Here is an 18,409-nt window from a genome sequence, read left to right on the forward strand (position 1 = left end):
AGATGGCCTTCCCCGCATGCGCGGGAGCCCGGATGCGGATCCAGTTGGTTGAAAGCGCACGGCGCTGAAGTAATGGCTGCTGTCGGAATTGCGACTGGTGGTGGAAATTGGTTTTCGGCTTTGGCGCTCGGGGTTACTCTCCTCAAATGTCTTCTCATCCCCACCTAGTAAGGGACGCGCACCGCGGTTGGTCAAAGCGGGAATGAGAAGCGTGGATGCCCGTGGGTGGTAGGAGGAGAGGAAACTTAGAAGTCATGGGCGCTGCTCTGCTTCCCGCTCCGCCGATTGATTGTTACTTGACCTGAGAACTTGATCACAGCCCTGGATGGCTGGTTTCAGGCTTGGCGCTGTCTTGACTTAAGTGTATAAGCCCTGGGCCCTCATCCTTAGCGCGCACATTAAGAACACCCACCTCCACCATTCATTTAACGGTATTTATCAGTTGCCTGCTGGCTAGGCGCTAAGTCTCGGAGGTGCAGTGATGAGAAAGACACTTCCTGTTCTTGCCCTCGATAGAATTCGTGGGGGCAAATAGACAAAAACGATAGTTTCAGTGTGTGATAGGATCTATGAAGGAAATAGAGTGACTACGGGCCAAGGCTTTACTCTTTCAGGAGGTGGTGTTTAAGTTAAAATTTGAAGGATGAAAGAGAATAAGCAATGTAGAAAGCAGTTCAGGCATAGGAGAGAGTATGTGTGAAGGCCCCGTCGTGGGAAAGAACTTAGAGCATTCTGGGAATAGAAAGTGGCCACTGTGGCTGAAGAGCGTTAAGGGACGAGGGGACTGGCACAGGATGAGGTGGGTAGTAGCCAGATCACACAAGTTTAGACTATTTGAAAAATGGAGGGGCAAGTCTCACAAAGCATGGAAACCAGTAAGGAAGCAACCACCAAGTAATGTGTATACTGTGGGTATTCAATAGTTATTAATATTAGCATCCACCATCTATTCATTCTTCCTAACTCTTATGCAGTGATTTTTTTCCCTTCATTCCTTTTCTCCCTTCCCTTTAGGTCTCCCTACCCCTTACCAGTTTAGGTTTTGGTTTACTGGTATCCTTTGGTTCAAGTTCTTGGTGATATCCTGTTGGATATGGAAGGAAGAACTTTATGTATAGAGTGTACATTCATACTGCTGGGTATATGAAATTACAAAAGCAATGAAGTGTGTATAAGTTTAGCAAAGTGACTTACAGAGACTTAGAAAAAGGAGTTAAGTAAATAAGAAACATCTTCCCATTGTAAAAGCAAATTGGAAAAATCTTTCTACAATGTAAGAAATTTCTTTCAAATCAGAGTGAAAGGGAATTTTTTTAAACTGTAAATCTGTACATTTAAAGTTACGTGCTTTAGTGACTTGCTTTAGTTACTTAAGCCTAGAGATATGTCTTCAGGGTTGTTAGTCCAAGATTAAGGATGTATGTAGTTGTAGTTAATTCTCTGCTTCTCAAATTGTAAAACTCAGGCATGTGAGAGGGAAGCTACAGGATAAATGTAAATGTAGTCAACAAAATGTTTGTAAACTGCTTTTTACATATCAGGTACTGTGGCTAGACACTACAGGGGAGGGCAAAATGGATATGATCACTAACCCCGTAAAGGGTGTGGTTTTGTAGGATAATAGTTCCAGAAACAAATCAATGCAAATATGTAATTACATAACTACACTTGTATTAAAAGCATTACAAAGGAAAAGAATGGGATTCTATCAGAGGACTAATAACTAGGGGGACTTACTTTAGATTGGGTGTCAGGGAAAGTCTCTGAGGAATTGACATGTAGTTGAAGGCCTGAAGACAAGCCCAGTACATATATTTTGGTAAACATAGGTAAATGCATTTCTTTTGAGTACTATGTATGCTTAGACATGGAATTCCTAAGTCATGAAATCAATTTTGAATTGTGATTTAGAAGATTCCATGGGAAATTAAGGTGACATTGTCCGTAGGACTCAGGAAAGAGATCAAGCTTGAATTGTGGTGTGGGAGTTACCATTATACAGTTGATAATGGACACAATAAGTGTGAATAGGATTGTCCAGAACAGAATAAATTGCATAAGAAGAGGATCAAGAACTGAACCTAGGGGAACATGAGCATTTACTTGATAAATGTTAGAGTGGAAAGCCATGAAAGAGACATAGAAGCAGTTGGTTAGGAAAATCAGGAGAGTTGTCACTGGAAAGGTTGTATAAAACATTGGGAAGTGTTCATCGAGTTTTGCTGCAGAACTTATGGTTGACTTTGATGAGAGTTAACTCAGCAAGAATGTGTTGAGCCCATCCATGTATCAGGAGCTATTTGAGACGTGGAGGGGCAGTACAGAGTGGACAAATGGGAAAAAATTATTCTGAAGAGGGGAAAAGGGTGCAGAATATGCCACCCCAAAATAAGTCTCTGGCTTCAGGATTATTTGGGGCTGATTATTTGGAGAAATGGCAGGCACTGGAGAAGCTCTGGTGGCAGAGTAGGAGTTACTCTTTTGTAAGGAAAATTTACATTAGAAAAGGGGCCTGTATTGGGAAGAGAGCTGTTACCACTCGAGATCACTTTTTCACCGGACAGACTCTTCTGCTAGCAGGGCACCAAACATCCTCTTCTGGCTTCCAGTGAATTGCCTTCCTCCCTTTTGAAGGCCCAGGGCCCCCATCTCTTTCCTCAGCTCAGGGTTATGTATAAGCCTCAGTCATTTGGCTACCTTCTAAGTCTCCTACCTTTCTTATATCTATTTTTGGAGCTTCCATACATATGTGTTATTAAAATTGGCTTTTTTCCTCCTGTTATTCTGTCTTATGTCAGTTTCATTCTTAGGCCAGCTACAGAATTTAGAAGGGTGGAAGAGAATATGTTTCTTCCCTTGCAAGGGAGATGCTTGACTCTATTTGTATATAGTGAGGAATTTGGAGACATGGGAAAGGCAGGGCAGGGGCCTTTTCCCACCTTCTCTGATGAACTCCTACTTATCCTTGAAGATCTAGCTGGTGTGTGAAACATTTTCCAGATAATGAATTTTGTTAGAATTCTTTGTAAACAAAAGTAAGTCACCTCTGAACAATAGCCAAAAGACCTCCCTTATGAAAAAATATGGGCTTTTGGTCAGCCCTTTAGATAACTCCAGGAACCTTTCCTTTCACTTACATATAGATCCCCAGCTTTTCCAGAAGGAAGTCTGGCCTTCAGATAAGTGAGCTATTTCAGGATTATATAATGCCTGTTTGTGTTTTTATAGGATCATAAGCTATGACCATATAGGAGTGTTGGTTCATTTAAAAGCATAATTTTAGGGGCACCTGGGTGGCTCAGTGGGTTAAAGCCTCTGCCTTCGGTTCGGGTCATGATCCCAGGGTCTTGGGATCAAGCCCCGCATCGGACTCTCTGCTCCATAGAGAGCCTGCTTCCTCCTATCTCTCTTCTCTGCCTACTTGTGATCTCTGTCAAATAAATAAATAAAAATATTTTTTAAAATATATAAAAATAAAAAAATAAAAGCATAATTTTAGAAATCTGAAATCAAGGGGTGCCTGGGTAGCTCAGTCAGTTGAGCATCTAGCTCTTGATCTCAGCTGGAGTCTCCTGATTTCAGGGTTGGGAGTTTAAGCCCCAAGTTGGCTAGGTGTGGAGCCTACTGTAAAAAAAAAAAAGAAAGAAAGAAAAAAAGAGAAGGAAACTTGAAATTAATAAATGTGACAAAAATCTCATTTCACTCATCTGATTGTTTTGAGTAGCCATTCCACAGATTTTGAAGTACACCGAAACTGGCTTGCTATAACTCACAGTTTACCTGTATCACAGTGGTATTATGAGGTAAGTTTTAATTTTCACTTTTTTTTTGGTGGCTTATATTTTATGATGATATGTGGTATTATATAAGTATTACTGATATTAAAACAGTTTTCAAAAAGAAGTGTGTGTGATTACAGGTCTAATTAATCTTCATAAAGATTGTGTTTTTTTCCTCTGCCCTGTCCTGTGGCACTCTTAGGGAATCCCTTTACTTCAAAGTGAGTTTCCCAGACTATAAATTGGGAATTATAATTTATATTTGCCACACCCTTTTTGAAAGAATTTGGGATTGAGAAGGAAGGAAAATTGGATTCTGGACCTGGCTGTGCCACAGCATAGAAAATATATTTCATTTCTCTGAGTTTTAGTTTCTCATCTGGCACATAAGGATTTGGAATGAATTATTTCTAAGGTCTTGTCTGTCCCCAGTATTTAGTGATTTATGAGAAAATGAATAATCAAATGTAATTTGGAGGCTTCTGGTAATATACAAAGCATTCTCTTCTATTATTTATTAAAAATACTATTTATTTTTATTTCTGGTATGAATTACTAAGTTACATATGATATTTCATGAAAAACAGACCTCACTTCAGACGTGTCTTGATCAAAAACAGCACTCTGCTGTAGGGAGATGTTTTTTAAGACAATCTAAAGTTTTCTGTGACTTCGTTCTTGCTTTTTGGGGGTTTTTTTGTTCAGATCAGAAAAGTCCTTAATAGCTTAAGAACAATTGACCTAAGGGATCAAGTTCCTTCTCACATAATAACACTACAAGTATTTGGTAGGAATATTAAGGATCTGTAAGTATCACTTTAAAGCAAAATATTTGAAATATTTCAGTCTTTATGTATGCAGACCAATTAGAAGACATTATATGTGACATAGTGGTCAAGAGCTTGGGCTGTGGTTCCAGACTGCTCTGTGTGACTTGCAGCTCTGCCACATAATGTCCATGCTGGGTGACCATGGGCACACCGCTTGACCTCTCAAAGCCTCAACATCCCTACCTATTAATGATAATAAGTGTTAGAGTGAAGTAAATGTAATGCTTATAATACTTAGCACAGTCTTGGAACAGAAGAGCTCAGTAAACATTAAGTGTTATTAACAATTAGCCCTATTTGGGGCACCTGGGTGGCTCAGTGGGTTAAGCCTCTGCCTTCGGCTCAGGTCATGGTCTCAGGTTCCTGGGATCAAGCCCTGAGTCGGGCTCTCTGCTCAGCCCGGAGCCTGCTTCCCCCTCTCTCTCTGCCTGCTTGTGATCCCTCTCTCTCTGTCAAATAAATAAATCTTTAAAAAAAATAATTAGCCCTATTCATAATAATGACCCCTGGACTATAAATGAAAAGGCAGCCCCTATCTCCCCTTTCTCTCTGACCATTCCCTCTTTGTTTCCTTTGCTAACTCTTCCTCACCTGCACACCCTTTCAAAAGCTGGTACTCTCTAGGGTTCTCTTCGTGGTCCTTGTTCTTTTAATTCTGTAAGTCTTTCTGGGTGTTCTCTCTCCTTTACTTCTATAACTTTCACCACTATGTGTTATCTTAGGACTCCTAAAACTGTATTTAGGCCAGAACTGTCTTCTTTATCAGTTTATTTTAGGTAAAAGAGACTTACGTAAAAGATGCTCTTGGGGCACCTGGCTGGCTCAGTCACTAGAGTGTGCAACTCTTGATCTCGGGGTAGTGAGTTCAAGCCCCACATTGGGCGCATAGAGCTTACTCAAAAAAAAAAAAAAAAAAAAGATATTCTAGTAATGGTATGCTTATTTATTCTTCCTGCTCTCCTCAAAAATAACAACGAAAGCCAACAGGTGCAAAACTCAGTTGTGGGCAAGGCTTGATTCTCTGTGAAAAGAAGCTCACAGTAGGAGATAAGGCTGGAGAGGTACATGTGGTCAGGTCTGGAAGGGTCTTTGCCATACTAAGGAGAGTGAACATGTGAGCAGCAGACTGCTTAACTGTGACTTCCAACCTGCCTTTCTGTTCTGGCTTCGGCTTAAATTGATTGGTCCACTGACTGGGAAAGACACCAAAAAGACGCATAATAAATATTTATGGAATGAACACAATTGTTTTCAATCTTCATATGAAGAGGTTAGATGTTTCTATATTTGAAGATACAGCTCTTGGAGAGAGTAAGATAGAGTCCCTCATGTACAGCAGTGTGGTAAGCAGCCAAGGGCGTTGCAGCTAAGACCATATCATGAAGAGCCAACACAGGCTGAGGACAGCCAGAACTGATAACCAGTAAAACCAGAAGACGCCTGCAAAGACCCAAGACTGATAAGACTCCTTTAAAAAGGGAGGACTTTTGCAGCAAACCATCAAACTCATCAGACACTGACTTTTTTTCAACCGCATTCAATGTCTGGAGAGTAACAATTTGCTGCAAAAGCCCTCCCTTTTTATTTTTTTTTTTTATTTATTTATTGGAGAGAGAGACAGAGAGAGAGAGCATGAGCGAGGAGAAGGTCAGAGAAGCCCTCCCTTTTTAAAGGAGTCTTATCAGTCTTGGGTCTTTGCAGGAGTCTTCTGGTTCTGCTGGTTATCAGTTCTGGCTGTCATCAGCCTGTGCTGGCTTCATGTTATCTGGTCTTAGTTGCAATGCCCTTCACCGCTTACCACACTGCTATGCATGAGTCAGTGCTTGACATGAGTGACTCCATCTTGTTCTCTACAGCTCTGTTGTAGTAGCTTACTGAACTCGTGGATTTGGAGTCAGGAGATCCAGATTTGAGTTCCACCTTCACCAGGTATTAGTTAAGTGATGGAACTGTTCACTTGGGAGAAGATGATAGCTAATAGATTGACTTAATTCCCAAAAGCTATTTAAGAAAATGGCCCCAGATAGAAATCCTTGAGGTCAAGAGGACCTTCGGGCTAGATTTGGAAAGTCTTTATGTGGGGAATAGGGACAATATAGAGAGAGCCTCTGAGTGGTGTGGGATTGAGAATAGTAAAGAAAGGACAGGGACACTTTGTTTTGGAAAAATGACCATATCCCAGGCAGCACGTGTCCTTCCCAATTTTTTTCAACACCTCCTGGTCCTCATTTTATTTAAAGTAATAAACGTGTCAATAAGATAAAGTAGGAATGAACCTTTTACTGTTCCTATAGGGTAAATGGCTCTTTAAATGTAGAGTGAACTCTGACATAGAAACTATAGCTGGGCACTGCTGATGTTAATAAAATCCAAGTTGATGTGGACCTTCTTAGAATTACCTGGAACAGTAATTTCTAAACTTGTTTCTTAAGTATCTTTATCCTAGCAAAAAAGCATTTTTGAGCATTTACTATTCAATGTGAGTTTATTTATAAGTTATAAAAGTACTGCTTTATTAATACACTGTAAAAAATAGGCACTAAAAAGAATGAGATTAAACGATAGAATTTTCTAATATTTCTATTTACAGTTTAATAGCTCATCTCGTTTACAGTCCACATTAGAAACTTGGGATTAGGGAAGGAACTTCTCATGAGTGAGAGCTTAATGGGTAGGTTCGTAGCTTGAGTGCCCTAGACCAAGAGCCTCTGGGTTTGCCTCTTCTGAGGCTTCTACATTTTTATACCTGCAGGGGGAGTAGTTAGGCTACTTCTTATATGGACCTAAAGTTGTCATTTATCCTTACCACAGACGAAGAGCTTTATTTAAAGAAATAAATAAACTACTAAAATAAATAAAACTCAGAGGTGAGTCTCTTTCACCTCACTTTATACCACAGAACAACTCTAAACAGTAGTCTCTGTGGGTACCCAGTTAGTGCCCGGTAAACATTCAGTGCAATTCCAGAAGGAGAGGAATTTCCCATTGAAAAGAGCAACAAGTGCAGAGTAGAGAGATGATTATGGTCTGAGCTCTTGGAGGTGCAAGGTCCAGGTTTAGTTTTAGGGACATCCTATGGTGATAGTAATAGTTTTTAAAATGATAGTAAATAATATTTATTGATACTGAGCTTGTATCTGGCTCAGTGCTATATAAGTAGTATTTTATATGTGTATGTAAAACTTAATGCTATAACCCATGAGGTACATACTACTATCCCTGTTGTTAGGATGCAGAAACTGAGACTTAAAGAAATATAGAAAATGTAGTATCTGAAGTTATATACTTCATTTTCGTGTATTCTGTATTTCACATGCTGTGCATTTTTGTCTGCTCATCCATTTAACTAATGATTATTTAATACTTAATATATCAGGCACTTACTAAATATTCAAAATACAGAAATGGCAAAGAATGGCATTTGCTGTCTTAACCTCAGTATCTCATAACCTACTGGAACAAAAGATAAATAGCATTTGTGTTGCATTTGCTTTTTAACTGTATTTCGTATGTATTATGTCACTTAGCCCTTGTAATACCTATTTTACAAATAGGGAAAATAAGTCTGAGACAGAACTTGAACCCAAGCTAGTGAATCATTTGTTATGCCGTAGCTCCCTTTTTAATATTTAGATGAGTAGCATCAGATCACAACCAAGTTTATTCTTGCAAATTTCATAATTTCCTTTCAAATATAGTTGATTCTACTTAAGGAAATTGAAGACCATATTAAATAACTTAGGAAGCTGGGATGCCTGGGTGGCTCAGTTGGTTAAGTGGCTGCCTTCTGTTCAGGGCATGATTTCAGGGATCTGGGATTAAGTCCTGCGTTGAGCTCCTTGCTCAGTGGGGAACTTGCTTCTCCCACTCCCTCTCCCTGCCACTCTGCCTGCTTGTGCTCTTTCTCTCTTTCTCTGTCAAATAAATAAATAAAATCTTACAAAAAAAAAAAAAAAAACTTAGGAAGCAGGTTTGGTTTCTGCTCAGTCTTACATAGGAATTATTCTATTAATTTAGGTCTTTTTTTTTAAGATTTTATTTATTTATTTGACAGACAGAGATCACAAATAGGCAGAGAGGTAGGCAGAGAGAGAGAGAGGAAGGGTAGCAGGCTCCCCGCCAAGCAGAGAGCCCGATGTGGGGCTCGATCCCAGAATCCTGGGACTATGACCTGAGCTGAAGGCAGAGGCTTTAACCCACTGAGCCACCCAGGCGCCTAGGTCATTTTTTAAAGTTTATTTTTTTTTTAGTAATCTCTGCATCACACGTGCAGCTCAAACTCACAACCCCAAAATCAAGAGTCACACACTCTTCCAGCTGAGCCAGGCAGGTCATATTTTAAATGCGATTTCGTTTCATATCTTTCTTAAAGACCAGAGAACGAGATTTTCAATCTTTACACATACTTCATTTATTCAGTTGTTTTAGGCTACGTTCTCTCTTCGATTTTCACCACAGGCAACTTCAGAGTGGACCTTGGATTACCCGCCTTTTTTTGCATGGTTTGAGTATGCCCTGTCACATGTTGCCAAGTATTTTGATCAAGAGATGCTGAATGTCCATAATCTGAATTACTCCAGCTCAAGGACCTTACTTTTCCAGAGATTTTCTGTCATCTTTACAGATGTACTCTTTGTGTATGCCGTCCACGAGTAAGTCTGAGAATGTCATTTTGTGTGAAAGGTGTTGAGAACATGATATAGTATTAAGTAGTATTAACTGGTCCCTCATTTGGGGGAAATGAAGTTCATATAATAGCGAATGCTTGAACAGTCCCAAAGTCTATTTGTGTTTTAAACTATGCAGTGAGTAATCACAGTAAACAGTCTAGCTGAGTCTTGTGGAAGAAAATGTGAGATAAGGTGGGGTTACAAGGCAGAGGCGGAACAGGAGATTGTGAACATTGTGAAAAGTAGTCCCAAGTAGAGTTCCATAACCATTTCTCCTGCCTAGAATGGTTCCGTATGCTTTCCTTTCCTTTCCAAATGCCCCCAGAGGCTTCTGTGACCTACCCTATTGTTTAGGATACACACACATACATGTAGCACACACACACTCGTGTACACACATGCATTGTGCTGACCACACTAACTGTGTCCCTTCAGTGAACCTTGTCACAAATGAATAATTTCTCTTTGTGAAGCCCTGAACCCTTGCCCCATTCAGGAAAGAGTCCCTTGGGAATGTTTTAATCCCTGATCATTATCATGGAGTATTTCCTGTTTGACACCTTAACTTTCAGTCTGTTTATCACCTAGCAAGAGCTGAAAGGGAATTCAATTTGTGGTGTAGTCCTTTAAACTCAAAACCTTTGAATTCAAGCTTCCAGGGAAAGTGTATATATAGGCAGAAAGAGGAGGAGTAGAATTAATTTCCATCTGCAATGTAGAGGGAGCCGTTAAGTAAGATATAAATTGTTGAGATCTATGTACCAATTCCTAGAACTAGGCACCAAGTATAGATAGTAATTTAGTTAATTTTTTCAATTACCCTATAAGGTTGCTGTCTCTGTTGATGAGGAAACAGACTCCATGGAGGAAAAGCAGGTCACCTTTTGTTAACCCCTCTTTAATTACATCTTTATTGTCTGGGTTTTGTTGTTGTTGTTGTTGTTGTTGTTGTTTTTTGGCTTAGAATTCTGTTTTTAGGATTTGCCAATATTCAAATGAAAATACGTTTTAAAAAATCTTTGTATAGGATTATATATCTGTGTCAGTTTTGAAAAACAAATGTACACGTATACATAACATAAAAATGACCCATACTTCTCCACTTACAGCTATCACTGTTAGCATTGTGGTGCCTATTATTTCAGCCTCTCTTCTGTGTCTGAATATAATTTTATAAAGTAAAAACAGTATCATAATTTTTTGTCATCTGCTGTTGTCACTTAATAATAGATTTTGTCCTTTAAATGATACACATTTTTAATAAATTGTTTTTAAAATTATTTGGACAATCAGGAGCTATAAGTTAATGGCACTATTTTTGACTGCTATATATATATATAATATTATATTATATTATAAATATATAAATATTTAATATTTATTATATAAATATATAAATATACATATTTAGAGTGCTAGATCATCTTGGTCTGCATTTTTTTTAGTACAGTTGACACACAATGTTACGTTGTTATATTAGTCTTAGGTATGGTCTGAATTTTTTACTCAAGGACTGAAATAGTGTATGCCCTCTCAGTTTTCAAAATCCTTTTGGGTTTATGGTGGCTGTTTTTTAATTTTTCTTTTTATTAAATGAAGACTTTGTTTCCCATCAGCATAGCTGAGAAAGACATGGAACTGGCCCTGAGGTCTTTGCTTCTGCTGTCACCTTTTTAAGCAGTCAAGAACAGCATGGACAGTTTATCAGGAACAGCTAGTAAAATGTATCTGAGTGTATCATAGTGTACTTTGTAATAGTATTGTGATGTTCTAATGAAGATGAAAGGTGTTTCTGCTTCCTTCCTGCTGTTTCAATGTAGGTGTTATAAATGCATTGATGGGAAAAAAGCAGGTAAAGAACTTACAGAGAAGCCGAAGTTTATCCTATCAGTGTTACTGCTATGGAACTTCGGGTTGCTAATTGTGGACCGTATCCTTGACATTTTCTGTGCTATTCCCTTACTTATTCTGATATAACTAAGTATAAGATTAATTATTTCTACAATGATGATTCTGAAATATGAGCTGCTTTTGTAAATGGATGTGGGATGGGTTGTTGGGTTCCCCAAACTATGGTTTCTGTGGGTTCTGCAATTCTACCAGATTCTGATTGTTAGAGCACTTTGTCTCTGAAAAGTTAATGATGTTCAAGAACCAGTAAAACCACCAGTAAGTAAAGCAATATACTGGGATTTGTTGACTGTCTTTAGATTAATATGTTTATCTTAAATAGTTTTATAACACATTATTCTAAATACCTTCTCTAGGAAAGGGCCTCCCTCAGCGTTGCATATGGGAACAGACAGGCCTTCATGCTTTTCTGCCATTTTGGCTTACCACATATTAACAGGCAAAGTTCTTAAATCCAGAAGGTTTGAATGAAACTAAAATCTTAATGATAGAAGCCTGATGTTTTATAATTTTCATAAAGGTAGCCACATGTGAGGAAAACACCCAGACTTTGGTTCAAGTCTGACCTGGACTCATTTCTTAGCTATGGCATCACAGTAGCTTTAGGCCATATGTGCGTTAATGGCTCCGAGCTCTAACTTCCTCACGGGCTCATTGGGAGGCTTACTGTGTAAGATTGAGTATAGGTACTCTAACCAAGGGCCTGCCTCATGCTAGCAGCCTTCAGTGGCTTTTAGGCCCTTACTTTCTCATCCCTAATCCTAAAAAACAAAACCAAAAAACTTCCCCCAGCACTGCTGGGTCTTTAAGGTAGAAAAAACATTGGAAAGTTTCCTGGTTTTCTTCTTAAATGTAAATTTCTTTATGCCCTATATAATCTTTGACACTATATATATGTTAATTAGAGTTTGTCTCTGATTTGACTCTGTTTATGAGAAACACATTTATGAGAAGTCCAAACTGGAAGGAATATTTTTGTTTTTAGTTTGCCCATTAGGAAAGCATTTGCATTTTTATACTCAGTCTGCTGACCCAGTTCAATTTGAATTTGGTATCCTCGGTTATCTTTCCTTAACCTAAGCTCAGATATTCATTTCCAGTACAATGGTTTTTTATTTGGATTAATGCTACTCTCCGTTGCACGATTATTTCAGGTAAAGGCAAAATAGGCTGATGAGATTTTTGCTCCTTAGGTCTGACTTTGAGCTTATAAGGTTAACAGTATAATGGGTGATGGACAGACTTATTTGACCAATTGTTTTGAATTGCCAAGCGTTATAGACACTTGTCGTTACCAAGCTGTAGACACTTTGAGTGTTTCGCAAATCCCATCTCCTCTCTTGATAACTTTCTTCCTCTACATGTAGACTCTAAAAACTTGTTAGAGGGTGGCAGTCCTGAAATAAACTTGAGATGCTATGTTTGGTTGGAATCATTTATCTAGGAATGAAATCTTCAGTTTTTACAATATGATCACTGATGGTGGGGTTTCACCATTAGATGTAGGCTAGCATCGTGTAACAGAAAGTACGGGATTTGGAATCAGAAGACTTGAGTTGAAATCCTGACTGACCCTAATAAACTGTGTGACTCAGGGCTCACACAAATGCTTTGGCCGCTTTGGGTTAGGTACATTATATATATCTTATTGAGTAAACCTCACAGCTATTCTGTGAAGTTATAATTATTGCCCTCCCCTTTGTAGAGGAAGAAATCAGAAGTTTGGATTTCTGGTCCACCCCTCCATACTCTGAATCAGAATCCTTAGCCATCAGGGTTTCGGACTCAATAGGGAATTTTGATTCACAGTCAGGTTTGGGAACCATTAACCCAAAGCAAGTCATTTAACCCCCTCAGCCTCAGTTTTTGCATCCATAAAATGAAATGTACCCCCTTATTATATTGTTATTTGTAAAACAGGGCTCCCTACTGGGGCACCTGGGTGGCTCAGTTGGTTGAGCATCTGACTCTTGATCTTAACTCAGGTCTTGATCGCAGGGTTGCATTCAAGCCCCACATTGGGCTCCACACTAGATGCAGAGCCTACTTAAAATGGGGCTTCCTACCTCATGGGGACTTTGGAAAGATCAAATTTGATAATCTGTTTTAAAGTTCTTTGTCAACTATTAATGTCTGGATACGTTTTTTTCTTTTAACCATAAAAAGCTACACAGTACGTAGAAAACATCATTGGCATTCAGTGATTGTTGAGCGAATAAAGTTTAGCTATAGAACCAGCTAGACCTTCTCTGAATCTTACATAACTGATAAAATGGGTGATGAGAGATCTGAAAGCCCTCCATTCTCTTTCCTTATCATTCCTCACTCATCTGTTCTAGACCACACCCAATGAGAGAGTGAGAGAAGGAACCTGGCCTTTCATGGTCCCTTTTGCAGTCTCCTTGCTGAACCACAGGAACATTATCTCATTTGATCCCCAGATTCCTGTGAGGTAGGTAGAAAGCAGATTTATTTAGTTATAGTCAACCTGGGATTTTCTTGTTTATTTGTTTTAAATCAGACTACCTTTAGTTTGTTAGGGTCAAGTACTGTACTTGATATCTTCAGCCTGACAGTTCTATACATCACCTGATCTGTAACAGCAGATTGAAATGCTTCTTTGGTAACATAACATCATATGTTTTCTTTTGTACTCTCCTTCCCACCTTCTCTCTGGAAATCAAGTCCATCTGTTGTAAAACTGTGAGGGGGGCACTGAATTCTCAGGGCTTTAGATAAAGGGAATTTGTAATGTGTTGTCATGATGTGTCCTGTACCTCAGCATCAAGCTTAGTATTGAATGAATACTTGTTGCAGTAACGAACTGGCTCAGTATAAAAACTAACTAGGATCACTTGCCTGTTTTCATCTTATTTTGCATATAGAATATTTGCCTGAATTTTAAAAACTTTTTATTATAGCAAATTTAAATCATATACAAAAGTAGGGAAAATAGTAGGGTGATCTGCACACATACACATACACAGGATTATTTTGAAACACATCCCAGACGCAGTATTTTGTTCATTAGGTAGTTCAGAATATATATTTTAAAATGTGTATTTTTTGTTATATCTTATATTTTTAATGGATCTTTAAATTAAAGATTTTATTTATTTATTTGACAGACAGAGATCACAAGTAGGCGGAGAGGCAGGCAGAGAGAGAGGAAGGGATGCAGGCTGCTGAGCAGAGAGCCCGATGCGGGGCTCGATCCCAGGACCCTGGGATCATGACCTGAGCAAAGGCAGAGGCTTTAACCCACTGAGCCACCCAGGCGCCCCTAAATTATTATATTTTTATTGAGACATAGTTGACAGTGTTACATTAGTTTCAGGTCTACAGCATAGTGATTCAGCAACTCTGTACCTTAGGGAATTCTTACCACAAGAATACCACCGAAGCTCCCATCTGTCACCATACATTATTACAACACCACTGGCTATATTCTCTATATTTTAGAGAATATTCTCTATCTTTTATTACTGTGATTTACACATTTTTTTAACTTTAAACATTTTTAAAATTTAAATTCAGTCAATTAACATACAGTATATTGTTGGTTTCAGAGGTACAGGCCTATGGTTCATCAGTCTTGTATGATACCCAGTGCTCATTACATCATGTGCCCTCCTTAATGTCCATCACCCAGTTAACCCATCCTTCCAAAACCCTCCCCTCTAGTCATCCTCAGTTTGTATCCTATGATTAAGAGTCTCTTATGGTTATTGGGTTTTTCTGTTGTTTTATGGGTTTTTTTAAGATTTTATTTATTGGCCAGAGAGAGAGAGACAGCAGAGAGGGAACACAAGCAGGGGGAGTGGGAGAGGGAGAAGCGGGCTTCCCACTAAGCCGGGTACCTGAAGCAGGGCTCGATCCCAGGACTCTGGGATCATGACCTGAGCAGAAGGCAGACACTTAACTATATTGTACACCTGAAACTAATATAACACTGAATGTTAACTGGAATTAAAATTAAAACTTTAAAATAAAAGGCTAAAAATCCAACATTTGGTACATTCAGATTTCACCAGTTTTTCTACTAATGTTCTTTTTCTGTTTCAGGATCCAACCAGGATACTATATTACTACATTTAGTTTACCCTGAATTTTAAAGTGATATTTCCCTTTTAAATCTCCTAGAAAAGGCATATGGAAGGAGCATTTCTCTTTGCTGTTCTTCTACACTTCAAGCACATCTACCTCTACGTAGCACCAGCTTATGGTGTATACCTGCTACGGTCTTACTGTTTCACTGCAAATAAACCAGGCAAGTTTCAGTTATGATAGCAAAACCTTTATTTTATTTTTTTATTAGCTTGGTAATTTGCTTCATGAGAGGGTTTTATGAGGCACAACAGATACCTTGTGACTGTTGTGTTTTTTTTTTTTTTAAGATTTATTTATTTATTTAACAGAGTAGGAGAGCACAAGTAGGGCAAGTGTCAGAGGGAGAGGGAGAGGCAGACTCCCCACTGAGCAGGGAGCCCATTGCCAGGCTGGATCCCAGGACCCCAGAATCACCACCTGAGCCGGAGGCAGACACTTAACCAACTGAGCCACCCAGGCATGCCTGAGATACCTCTCAATTAACTGATCCTACAAACCCTTTACCCATTCTGACTTTTCTGTGCTCTTCCACTTCGTAAAGATTGGTATACTATCAGGGGATACTCCTAGTTTTAGCACATTATTAAGTTATGGTGGTCCATGCTCCTAGTAATGGTAATGTTTCTTTTCTGTAGATGGGTCTGTCCGGTGGAACAGTTTCAGCTTTGTCCGTCTTATTTCCCTGGGACTGGTTGTTTTCCTTGTTTCTGCTCTTTCATTGGGTCCTTTCCTAGCCTTGGTAAGTCTTCTTTTTTTTTTTTTTTTTTTTAATAGAGTAGTATGTGTTTTGTTGTTGCTGCTTTGTTGTTTAGAAAAAAATAAACCAAGAATGTATAAAATAAACAAAACTACTTTTTTTCTTACTCTTCTCTGCTATGACTCCCCAAAGATAGAATGGTATTCTTTGTTCATAATCAGATATGCATGTATATTTATATGTTGAAGTATGTCTTCCACATCGACCACACACACTCAGAATCGATAATCATCATTCACAGATTTCCACATTTGCTCATTTCCCTACTTGCTGTAATTTATTTGTAACCCCCAAATCAGTACTCATGGTGTTTTTACATTCCCTGACAGCAAACATTCAAAGTGCCTAGAATATTACACATGTTCAAACAGATATTTTTTAAAATTGCTCCCTTCTTCCCCATACCCTGAATTCCCTAATTAGTTTTAATTCCTGATAAAACTGAAAAACATCGCATCCTTTCTAGAATCTTCCTTGGGGTCATCCTCTTGTCAGTAGACTTGGATAAGTTGCACAATGTCCTCTTCTGCACCTCATAAATTCTTCCCTTATGATGCTTCTCTCATAACAGCAGTGGATTGGTATTCACAATTGTCTTGTCCCCCATCAACAGATGAGGTTAGATAAGAGGAGGTTCTGACAACTGCTCAGGATCACATAACTACTTGAAGGAATAAAGACTGGAACTCAGACATAACTTTCCAGTCACCATGTCACATAGTTCCCTAGTTTCTCTTTTTGAGTCAGAGAAGATTGGTCACTGTTGAATCTTTTTTTCTACAGAACCAGCTGCCTCAAGTCTTGTCCCGACTCTTCCCTTTCAAGAGGGGCCTCTGCCATGCATATTGGGCTCCAAACTTCTGGGCTTTGTACAATGCTTTGGACAAAGTGCTCTCCGTCATCGGTATAGTAGCAAGCCTTATTACATAGACAATGAATTTGGAAAGGACAAGTCACACTGAGAAATGGAAAACACTGCTTGTGTTTGGAATATGGCTGAAGTGTTGGTTCTGTAGCTGTGCATTCCAGGTTTCAGAATGAACAGGGGAGCAGCTCAAGGACTAAGGCTTTAGGGAAGTAGACAGACTATGCTCCTTACAAAGCTATTGTGGCCATGGACCTTGTTGATCCTTTCCTTGGGAAAAAAATAAAGACATTTTTTAAAGGTAGACATTTTTAAAGGTAATTTTTGCCTTAAGTAAGACGTTATTCAGCAGTTAATCCCCACTTTTAAACTTAACATGTGCAGAAGGAAGGAAGAATGTGTAGTTGTGACTCTGGGTATTAAACCAGTAAGGAAAATGATAGCCATGCCGAGATGAGAAGAAATGAGAAACCTAAGCTAGCCTTTTAAGTTTGGATTGTGATAAAAACCAAACAAACCATTTAATCTTGAGATGGTTCTGCTGAAAATAATTCATTCTGGAATAATCCACAGTAGTTTGTGAATATAGCATAGCTATATAGGGAAATGGTACGATCAAGAGAAAGGTCAGCAAACTTTGTCTCTAATGAGCCAAATAGTAAATAGTTTAGGCTTTGCAGACCACATAAAGTGTTTTTGTTTTACCACCTTGGAAAATATAAACACTTCATAGCTTCAGGGCTGGTGCAAAAGTAAGTCACACCCTGGAGATTTGACCCTTAGGCTAGACTTTGTCAACGCCTCCTCTAGTCTGGTGAGTTTTTTGGAAGCCCACTGGTATAAATTACTGGCTGTGTGGCATTGTTCAAGCCAATGGGATAATAGAAGTGACTGTCCACACGCACCATGTTGTAAGAAACACACAATAATAAGGAAATGCTACGTTGTTCATAGTAGGGGGCTTTGGAGCCAGACAGACCTGGGTTTAATTCTACAACTTATCACTTGTGTGACTTTGGACAAGTTACACATCTCTCTGTGCCTCAGGGGCCTGAAAATAATGGCTGCAAAACTCTGCACACGATAGCTGCCATTACTGTTTTTGGTACATACTTGTGGGAAATCATATTATGGGATTATCCCTCACCCACTGTGAATCCAGCCTTGATGTACATGGATCCTTACAAGAATTTCTTAACATTTATATTTCAGAAACCTTAAACAACCAGCACAGTATGAGATTCAAGGGTCACTTTCCTTGTCTGAGTCAGGAAACTATGCTGTACGTTATCTTTTTTATCTGTTTCCTCAAAGATGTCTTAACCTGGAAAGTCAGTGGCAGGGAGATAGTTACTAGCTTTAAGGAGAATCATCAGACTGAAAGGAAAAGGAAAGACGTTAATGAATACAAAATATTTTGGTAGTCTACACCTTTCCACGTTTCAGTGATTTTCAGTGGTATTAGGGCCATGCAGGTGCTCAGACTG

The 18,409-nt window shown here is 38.9% G+C and overlaps 1 protein-coding gene and 1 long non-coding RNA gene across 5 annotated transcripts in view; one reads left to right on the forward strand and one right to left on the reverse strand.

Annotated features, from left to right (window-relative positions):
- ALG8 (ALG8 alpha-1,3-glucosyltransferase) overlaps positions 1–18,409 on the forward strand; it is a 25,155-nt gene continuing 6,746 nt past the window's right edge. Inside the window, exons 1-8 of one of the 4 annotated variants that reach the window (XM_047690909.1) lie at positions 1–167; positions 3,725–3,803; positions 9,038–9,261; positions 11,100–11,209; positions 12,277–12,344; positions 15,334–15,460; positions 15,936–16,039; positions 16,841–16,961. In XM_047690909.1, the coding sequence (XP_047546865.1) occupies positions 73–167; positions 3,725–3,803; positions 9,038–9,261; positions 11,100–11,209; positions 12,277–12,344; positions 15,334–15,460; positions 15,936–16,039; positions 16,841–16,961 (928 nt within the window). In that variant the 5' untranslated portion in view covers positions 1–72. The other 3 variants (XM_047690911.1, XM_047690912.1, XM_047690913.1) reach the window with 3 other exon arrangements.
- The window catches only part of LOC125078369 (uncharacterized), a 12,356-nt gene continuing 10,898 nt past the window's right edge, over positions 16,952–18,409 (reverse strand). Inside the window, exon 3 of the long non-coding RNA XR_007120874.1 lies at positions 16,952–17,192. This is a non-coding gene — a long non-coding RNA (uncharacterized LOC125078369). The remainder of the gene's footprint in view (positions 17,193–18,409) is intronic.

This window comes from Lutra lutra, chromosome 10, assembly GCF_902655055.1.
Source record: "Lutra lutra chromosome 10, mLutLut1.2, whole genome shotgun sequence".
In the NCBI taxonomy this organism is placed as follows: Eukaryota; Metazoa; Chordata; class Mammalia; order Carnivora; family Mustelidae; genus Lutra; species Lutra lutra.